Source organism: Conger conger, unplaced genomic scaffold (assembly GCF_963514075.1).
Source record: "Conger conger unplaced genomic scaffold, fConCon1.1 SCAFFOLD_69, whole genome shotgun sequence".
NCBI lineage: Eukaryota > Metazoa > Chordata > Actinopteri > Anguilliformes > Congridae > Conger > Conger conger.
The window spans coordinates 214,456-224,455 of NW_026890384.1; the positions used below are offsets into that span (position 1 = coordinate 214,456).

At 46.6% G+C, this 10,000-nt stretch overlaps 1 protein-coding gene across 1 annotated transcript in view; it reads left to right on the forward strand.

Annotated features, from left to right (window-relative positions):
- The window catches only part of LOC133120056 (7SK snRNA methylphosphate capping enzyme-like), a 10,133-nt gene extending 7,489 nt beyond the window's left edge, over window positions 1–2,644 (forward strand). The window contains exons 5-6 of the mRNA XM_061230215.1: window positions 1,093–1,216; window positions 1,494–2,644. Of these exons, the coding sequence (XP_061086199.1) occupies window positions 1,093–1,216; window positions 1,494–1,549 (180 nt within the window). The 3' untranslated portion in view covers window positions 1,550–2,644. The remainder of the gene's footprint in view (window positions 1–1,092; window positions 1,217–1,493) is intronic.
- Window positions 2,645–10,000: the final 7,356 nt, after the last annotated feature.

Genomic DNA, 10,000 nt, shown 5'->3' on the forward strand with positions numbered 1-10,000 from the left:
GTGTTAGTGTGTTAGAGAGTGTGAGTGTGTTAGAGAGTGTGTGAGTGTATTAGAGAGTGTGTGAGTGTGTTAGAGAGTGTGTGAGTGTGTTAGAGAGTGTGTGAGTGTGTTAGAGAGTGTGTTAGTGTGTTAGAGAGTGTGTTAGAGAGTGTGTTAGGGAGTGTGTTAGGGAGTGTGTTAGGGAGTGTGTTAGGGAGTGTGTTAGAGAGTGTGTTAGAGAGTGTGTTAGAGAGTGTGTTAGAGAGTGTGTTAGGGAGTGTGTTAGGGAATGTGTTAGGGAGTGTGTTAGGGAGTGTGTTAGGGAGTGTGTTAGGGAGTGTGTTAGTGTGTTAGAGAGTGTGTTAGGGAGTGTGTTAGAGAGTGTGTTAGGGAGTGTGTTAGTGTGTTAGAGAGTGTGTTAGGGAGTGTGTTAGTGTGTTAGGGAGTGTGTCAGAGAGTGTGTTAGGGAGTGTGTTAGTGTGTTAGGGAGTGTGTTAGAGAGTGTGTCAGGGAGTGTGTCAGGGAGTGTGTCAGAGAGTGTGTCAGAGAGTGTGTCAGAGAGTGTGTCAGAGAGTGTGTTAGGGAGTGTGTTAGTGTGTTAGGGAGTGTGTTAGAGAGTGTGTTAGGGAGTGTGTCAGAGAGTGTCAGAGAGTGTCAGAGAGTGTGTCAGAGAGTGTGTTAGAGAGTGTGTTAGTGTGTTAGGGAGTGTGTTAGGGAGTGTGTTAGTGTGTTAGAGAGTGTGTTAGTGAGTGTGTGTTAGGGGGGCTTATGTAATGTATGCAGCTGAAGTTGGGGTTCTTCTTGGCTCCTGTTGGTGTTGGGGAGGGAGGGGGTGAGAACCCACAAACCTACAGGAATGTCAGGTTTCAGGGGGTATGATTAATCTGTGAGTGATGTTCAGCTCATAAAGCTAAAATAACTCACCTGGGGAAACTGCACAACCACCCAGTGAGTATTTAATTCCTCTTGTTGGACATCATTCTAATGCTGGTTTGTGGATTCACTGGTGTGTTAGAAAAGGCATTGAAGTTGAGTCTGTTGTTTGCAGGTTGGGATTTGCGGGGGGGTGGAGGGGGTGGAGAACGTCGTACCTGATTGGCTGTTGTGTTTCAGGACACCATCTATAAGAACTACCACAGCATTCGGCTCAAACCGGACCAGTTCTGCTCCTATCTGACCTCAGAGGTGGGGTTCACCAGCTATGAGCTCCTGGGTACCCCCAAAAGCACATCCAGAGGTGAGCTATCCCCAAAGGCCTCGCCTAGGCCCAGAGAGCTTGCCTAGAACCTCGCTTACAGACCCTTCTGGCCTCCCCGACTGCAGAACCTCATTCACACCCCCTGCGGAGGCCAATCTCTTCTGACACCTCATCCCAGCACCCAGGAAGGGGATGAATGTATCTGCAGCCTGTAGTTTGATAGAGTTCTGTATAGGAGTAGATTGACTTTGATTTGAGCCGTAATGGCCGCCACTCGGCTGTGTCTGACGCGGTTTCATGTGTTCTTGGTTTTCAGGATTTGAGAGACCAGTTTACAAGTTTTACAAAGGACGGTCCTCTCCCAAGAAGTGACTCTGAGCTTCGGCAGTGCCCCATGGAATCCTGGGGTTTTGGGAAAGTCGTTGGCAGCTTTGGAAGTGTGAACGCCGTCTGATTGTAATGATGTTTAATGATGTTGGCCTGGGAAAGAAGTGTACATTTCCACCCGATTAACCGCTAACTGGACTCCTGCTGCACTCAACATGCACACACACTCAACATGCGCGCACACACACACACACACACACACACACACACACAGCCCCGGCACAGGATGCGGTGTGAGAGTGCAACCTGATGCGTCTTGGCCAATCAGCTTGCGTGATGATGCGCCAGCAAATCCCACCTTTATCCAGGAAGTGTGAGTGAGTGAGTGAGTGAGTGAGTGAGTGAGTGAGTGAGTGAGTGAGTGAGTGAGTGAGTGAGTGAGTGAGTGAGTGAGTGAGTGAGTGAGTGAGTGAGTGAGTGAGTGAGTGAGTGAGTGAGTGAGTGAGTGAGTGAGTGAGTGAGTGAGTGAGTGTTGAAAGCATGGTAGAGGACGGTTTGAGGGTCAAAGGTCACCCTGGTGTGTTGAGTAAGGGGATGAGCAGGTGGGCCCGTACCTGAGGCGATTCACCTGTGGCTGCAACTCCTCCTCCTGCTCCAATCATCTCCTGGCTCTCCCAGGCTCCACCTAAATCAGGGATCGTCCAATCACGATCTTCGAGGTCTGAGAACTGCTGGCGTTCCACCCTGCCTTTACCTGGGAATCAGGTGTGACGACAATCAGTAGCATTGGTTACCCAGGCAAAAAGAAAACCAGGGCCGGATTTGGACGATCCCTGGCTTAATGGTCCTCTTTCTCGAGCCGTAATGGAGGTTTGGGTTCGGTTTCCTCTCTCTGCTGGTGAACTGTACTTGCAGGAGGAAACTGCTGTGGTTACAGTGTGCTTGGGGCACCTGGCTCAGCAGGGGGTTTGAGTGTGAAGAGAGCAGACTGTTTTTGTTTCATTTTAACGAGGTAAAAAAAACAAACGAAACTTTCCAGGCACACACACATTTTCAGAGCTTTCAATGTTTTAAACCCGTCAGGAGAGCTATGATGGTGATAGTATGATGTTAATAATGATAATAAACAGTTATTACTAATTGGGCCTCTGCACTGAGATTGTGTTCAGCTTGTCTTCTGGTGATGCTACCTCGTTTGCGGTGCGCAGCAGGGTGAAGCATTGCCTGCTGGGATTGAGCCCGTATGACCTTTGACCCTGTGGTCACATTTTTTACACATTTCGTAATTGATAGATTGGCGAAGGTAATGTCCAGGTAGTGTCCTCTCTCTCTCTCTCTCTCTCTCTCTCTCATTAAAATCACTTATTATTCTCCTTACCCATCAACCACCATCTTCCAGGACATTCAAACCTGTTAAATGTTCCTTTTAGGAGAATCTTTCCTTTGAGCGAGAAAACATCAGCGCATCCTCAGCAGATGTTTTTTATTTTTATTTTTATTTTATTTTTGAAAGCCTGACGTATACGTGATCGACCTGTGGATCTTGTCTAACTGACGTGGCCTCCCACTGACGTTTGACGGAGCAGGGACATTCCATTTGCCCCTCTTCCTTTTCAGATCCCCGGTCACCGGCAGGATGATGGCGCTGGATTTATGAGCAGAAGCTTCATCCAGAGCCCAGAGTCTTCATGACGAACCAAATATTCTTCTACATGTGATATTCTTGTTCCAGAACCTTGTGATCTAGAAAGTAAACCTCACTGCACTGTAGCTGCTCCCGTTACCTGTGAATGTAGACTATGTTCTATCCCCTTTACAAGTGAACCGCTACTGGACAAAATGGAGATTTACTGACCTGTGAGACCCTGATACTGAGGCAGGTGAACCCCTGATACTGAGGCAGGTAAAGCTACCTGTGCGTTTACATGCGCACTAACCTAACACTCGGACCTTACCCCGATTATGGCAATGCTCTGATTACTACAACGGTCCTGTTCTGCCTTTATCTGATTATCTTTATCAGGGTAGGGTCATGATTAGTGTATCTAAAACCTGATTAAGACCCCTAGATTTTTCCCAAACCTTATTTTTTGGTGCATGTAGAATTCATACTCTGACTATTTCTGTAGGCTTTGTGTAACTGGTTTTCAGACCATCTTCTGCTCTTAATGGTTTAATTAGCCCGTTATACCCATATATATCATTTATACCCACATTCTGTGATAGAAACAGCAGCTGATAAACGTTCTTGTCTTGTAGCATTTCATTGTGGTCTAATTTACGAGTGCATCGCTGCCTGTGTGATTGAGCCTGGGTGACTGGAGTCACCCATCCTTGATGTAAACCGTAATATTAATAATAATAATAATAATAATACTCTTTGCTTATATGGCACCATTCCAGAGCCCAATGTTACTTAACAAGGTTAGAAAAATAAAAATGGTGAAGTATATTAGAGAAAGGCAAACCGATACAATGGAACCTGATACAGAGGGAAGTACAGAATGAGGTGTAAACACAAACTACCTTACAAACGAGGCAAAGGTGGAGCTATGGAGAGGTGATACTGAAACGGTGAGTTGAGATGGGATTTGAAAAGTCTGCTTCCCTGAGGTGCACTGGGAGGGAACAGTCACAGAGAACACTCCCATCCTCAGGGCGAGATCAACCACAGAACACTCCGCGATCCTCAGGGCAAGAACAGATGAGTTGGGTTTCGATGTGATTCCTGGATCTGGTGCAGGTTAACAGGAGCATGTGTGAACGGGTGAAGGAGAAGGAGGACTGCACAGCGGAGCCGTATGAATGCAGACCGCAGCGTTCTCCTGCACCCGCACAGTCTGGCCTCCAGAGGGCAGCACTCATCTAAGGCTGTTCCTGTGTGGCGGGGCGAGTGTGTCTATACTGAACAGTTTATCAGGTTCTTCACGTCTGTGACTGCTTGTGTGTGTGTTTGTTTTTGTGTGTCCCCCACCCATTTATCTTGGTTGTGTTTTAGTGTATCTGTTCATTTGCTATGAATGTTCACATCACCAAAAACCAAACCTCTCTCTCTCTCTCTCACTCTCTCTGTATTCATTAATAATGATGATTAATACATGTTTATCATTCTGCTGCTAAAACAGATTTTCAGTGATACATTAAAACTGCACCCCCCACACACACCCTCCTTCTACACACATACACACACCTAGTCACATACATGCATACATACGCACACCTAGTCACATACACACACGTATACACACATACACACACCTAGTCACATACACACACGTATACCCACATACACACACCTAGTCACATACACACACGTGTACACACATACACACACCTAGTCAAATACACACACGTATACACACACACACCTAGTCACATACATACATACACACATACACACACCTAGTCACATACATACATACACACATGCATACATATACACCTACACACACACACACACGTGTACACACATACACACACCTACTCACATACACACACGTGTACACACATACACACACCTAGTCACATACATACATACACACATACACACACCTAGTCACATACATACATACACACATGCATACATATACACCTACACACACACACACACACGTGTACACACATACACCTACTCACATACACACATACACACACGTATACACACATACACACACCTAGTCACATACGCACACATATACCCACATACACACACCTAGTCACATACACACACGTGTACACACATACACACACCTAGTCACATACATACATACACACATACACACACCTAGTCACATACACACACGTATACACACATACACACACCTAGTCACATACATACATACACACATACATACATATACACATACACACACCTAGTCACATACACACACGTATACACACAAAAATACACAACACACACATGCATATATACATACACACTCACATAGATAGCTACACACACTCACATATACACGCCTACTCGCAAACTCACACGTATATATACACGCACACTCACATACACGCCTACTCGCAAACTCACACGTATATACACGCACACACACATACATGCCTACTCGCAAACTCACACGTATATATACACGCACACACACATACACGCCTACTCGCAAACTCACACGTATATACACACGCACACACACATACACGCCTACTCGCAAACTCACACGTATATACACACGCACACACACACACTATTGTGCCTGCAGTTACATCTCTCACTCTTGCTCCAGAGATCCACCGTAGAGCTTTCTAAGTTATAGTTGTCATGGGAACATTTGAGATGATGTTTATTCGTCAGTGCTGTGTCCGGGTGATAGCCAATCAGGTGGGAGGGTGTGTAATCCTGTAAAGATGACATAACGCACACACGTCTCTGTCGTCTCCGTAAAGAGAACTTGGCATTGAAATGCTATGCCAGCCTCATCTTCCAGTTCAGCTCCACACAAATTTGGGTGTTTGGTGTGTGTGAGTGTGTGTGTGTGTGAGTGTGAGTGAGTGTGTGTGCATGTGTGAGTGTGTGTGAGTGCGCAAGTGCGTGTGAGTGTGTGAAATTGAGTGTGAGAGTGTTTTTGTGTGTTCTTACAATAAACACACAGTACTTTATGTGTGTGCAGTGTCTTTGTGTGTATGTATATATGTATGTGTGTTTGCAGTGTGTATGTGTTTGTGTGTGTCAGCAGTGTGTGTATGTATGTGTATATATATGTGTGTTTGCAGTGTGTGTGTGTGCAGGTTGGTTCCTGGTTCCTGCCCCGTACTCCGTACCCCAGGGGAGTGTGTGTGTGTGTGTGTGCAGGTTGGTTCCTGGCTCCTGCCCTGTCCTCCGTACCCCAGGGGAGACTGTGTGTGTGAGTGTGTGTGAGTGAGTATGAGTGAGTGTGTGTATGTGTGTGTGAGTGAGTATGAGTGTGAGTGTGTGTTGTGTGAGTGCATGTGTGTGTGCGTGTGTGTGTGTGTGTGTGTGTGTGTGTGTGTGTGTGTGCAGGTTGGGTCCTAGCTCCTGCCCTGTCCTCTGTACCCCAGGGGAGAGTGTGTGTGTGTGTGTGTGTGTGTGTGTGTGTGTGTGTGTGTGTGAGTGTGTGTGAGTGAGTGAGTGTGTGAGTGTGTGAAAGTGAGTGTGAGAGAGTGTTTTTGTGTGTTCTTACAGTATTTCTGTCTTGTGTGTTTATTGTGTGTGTGCAGTGTCTTTGTGTGTATGTATATATATGTATGTGTGTTTGCAGTGTGTATGTGTTTGTGTGTGTCAGCAGTGTGTGTATGTATGTGTATATGTATGTGTGTTTGCAGTGTGTGTGTGTGTGCAGGTTGGTTCATGGCTCCGGCCCCGTACTTTGTACCCCAGGGGAGTGAGTGAGAGTGAGTGTGAGAGTGAGTGTGAGAGTGAGAGTGAGAGTGAGTGTGAGAGTGAGAGTGAGAGTGAGAGTGAGTGTGAGTGAGTGAGTGAGAGAGAGAGAGAGAGAGTGAGTGAGTGTGAGAGTGAGAGTGAGTGTGAGTGAGTGAGTGAGTGAGAGAGAGAGTGAGTGAGTGAGTGAGTGAGTGAGTGAGTGAGTGAGTGTGAGAGAGTGAGTGTGAGAGTGTGAGAGAGAGAGTGAGTGAGTGAGTGAATGAGTGTGAGAGTGTGAGAGTGAGTGTGAGTGTGATAGTGAGAGTGTGAGTGTATCATTTGGAATCGTTTTATTGCTGCACCATTTCCCTCAGCCGGGGGGTTGTCTCAGTCCACTTTCACTTGTGATGATGTAACGTACATTAAAACCACGCACCCCCGCCAAGACGCGCTCAATGGTACAGCCGACGGTCTAAAAGGCATAGTACATCCAGCCGCTGCCTTTGTCTCTCTCTCAGGAAGCTGCAGTGTACAGCAATTCAGCTTTCTGCAGAAGCACATCTTGCCTTAAATACAAGCACACAATCTCCGCTCTGATCTCAGACCCCCTCCTTCCTTCCTGTCCACCTGCAGATTCACTATAATAATGACTGTTCATCCCGCCACTCTGTAATTCCTTGTTAATTAAGAATTCCTCTCAACTAATTATTCCCCACCTCCCTCCCTCTCTCTCTCTTGTTCTTTCTCTTTATCTCATACACCCTCACTGACTCACACACTCTCTCATGCGCGCACACACACAAAGACACGTGCACACACTCGCATACACTCTTGCACACTACTTACACTTGCACACAGACAATCTTGCACATATACCCTCTCATACACACACACATTCACACACAGACACATGCACACACTCTCATACACACAGGCATTCTCACTACTTACACTTGCACACACACACACACACGCACAGCCAGCCTAAACTGCTCTAACATGAGAAAGTGTGTGTGTAACTGGCCCATGGTAGAGACTGGGGGAGAGAGATATGTAAGATGGTGATTGGGGAGTGTGTGATTAGCAGTGAGAGTAGTGATTGGGGAGTGTGTATAGGTGTAGGTGTGGTGTATTTGTAGTTTTGGGTATAGGTGTAGGTGTGGTGTATTTGTAGTTTTGGGTATAGGTGTAGGTGTGGTGTATTTGTAGTTTTGGGTATAGGTGTAGGTGTGGTGTATTTGTAGTTTTGGGTATAGGTGTAGGTGTGGTGTATTTGTAGTTTTGGGTATAGGTGTAGGTGTGGTGTATTTGTAGTTTTGGGTATAGGTGTAGGTGTGGTGTATTTGTAGTTTTGGGTATAGGTGTAGGTGTGGTGTATTTGTAGTTTTGGGTAGAGGTGTAGGTGTGGTGTATTTGTAGTTTTGGGTATAGGTGTAGGTGTGGTGTATTTGTAGTTTTGGGTATAGGTGTAGGTGTGGTGTATTTGTAGTTTTGGGTATAGGTGTAGGTGTGGTGTATTTGTAGTTTTGGGTATAGGTGTAGGTGTGGTGTATTTGTAGTTTTGGGTATAGGTGTAGGTGTGGTGTATTTGTAGTTTTGGGTATAGGTGTAGGTGTGGTGTATTTGTAGTTTTGGGTAGAGGTGTAGGTGTGGTGTATTTGTAGTTTTGGGTAGAGGTGTAGGTGTGGTGTATTTGTAGTTTTGGGTATAGGTGTAGGTGTGGTGTATTTGTAGTTTTGGGTATAGGTGTAGGTGTGGTGTATTTGTAGTTTTGGGTATAGGTGTAGGTGTGGTGTATTTGTAGTTTTGGGTATAGGTGTAGGTGTGGTGTATTTGTAGTTTTGGGTATAGGTGTAGGTGTGGTGTATTTGTAGTTTTGGGTATAGGTGTAGGTGTGGTGTATTTGTAGTTTTGGGTATAGGTGTAGGTGTGGTGTATTTGTAGTTTTGGGTATAGGTGTAGGTGTGGTGTATTTGTAGTTTTGGGTATAGGTGTAGGTGTGGTGTATTTGTAGTTTTGGGTATAGGTGTAGGTGTGGTGTATTTGTAGTTTTGGGTATAGGTGTAGGTGTGGTGTATTTGTAGTTTTGGGTATAGGTGTAGGTGTGGTGTATTTGTAGTTTTGGGTATAGGTGTAGGTGTGGTGTATTTGTAGTTTTGGGTAGAGGTGTAGCATTGGCCTGAGCACAGGCTTGCCTGACTCAGAAACGTCCACATGGCAACAATCACGGCCATCGCCACGGCAACAACTACCACTATCACCAAGGCAACCAGACATCCCCCCCTCCCCACCCACCCACTCGCTCGCCCACCTCCCCACTCTCTCTCTCTCTCTCTCTCTCTGCCTCCTCGTTCTACATCTCTCCCTTTTAAAAAGATAAGTGAGTTTTAAAATGGGGGTTTCCAGCACAGCTCCCTGTGTCCCGCATCACGTTTTCTGATGGTCTGATTGATTCTGTGTTCTGAGAGAACGCACACGCAAAGCAACCCCACCGCTCTCTCTCCCTCGCTCTCATCCCGTCGAAATCCTGCTGTATTCACGCTCTCTCTCCCTCCCTCTACCCCTCCCTCCCCCCTCCGCTTCCATTTCTCCCTCCGTTCTCTCATTCCCTCTCTCCCTCTTTCTCTCCGGAGCGACTCCCCCCTTACCCTCGTCACCTCTTTTCTCTCTCTCTCTTCCCCCTTCTCCATTCCTCTGTTTTTCTGCCTTTCTCCCCCAGCCCTGCTTCCTCACCCCCCCTCTTTTTCACTCCTCAATCCCTCTCTCCTTTCATTTATTCACTCGTTCCTTCACTTCTGTGTCCCTTTTTTATGGTAAAATCTCCGGCCGGTGAAAAAAAAAGACGCTCTCTCTCTCTCATTCCCTTGCTTGCTCTCTCTCTGTCCCTCCCTCTCCTGCTTTGCATTCTCTCTCTCCCTCTCCCTCCCTCCCTCCCTCATAGCGTGTCGGTTTCAGTCAGTCCTGGGTAAAAAAGAAGAGAGGGAGTGCGAGGAAGAGAGAGAAAAGCAGGGACAGGCAGGCAGACGGAAGGAGGGCTGGTTGGGGCGGGTGTGGGGACTCGGGGTGTCTGGAGGAACCCCTCTTTCTCCTCAGTATCATGGATTGTCTCTGCATTGTGACTACAAAGGTAGGAGAGCCTTTCCTTCACGAGTGCG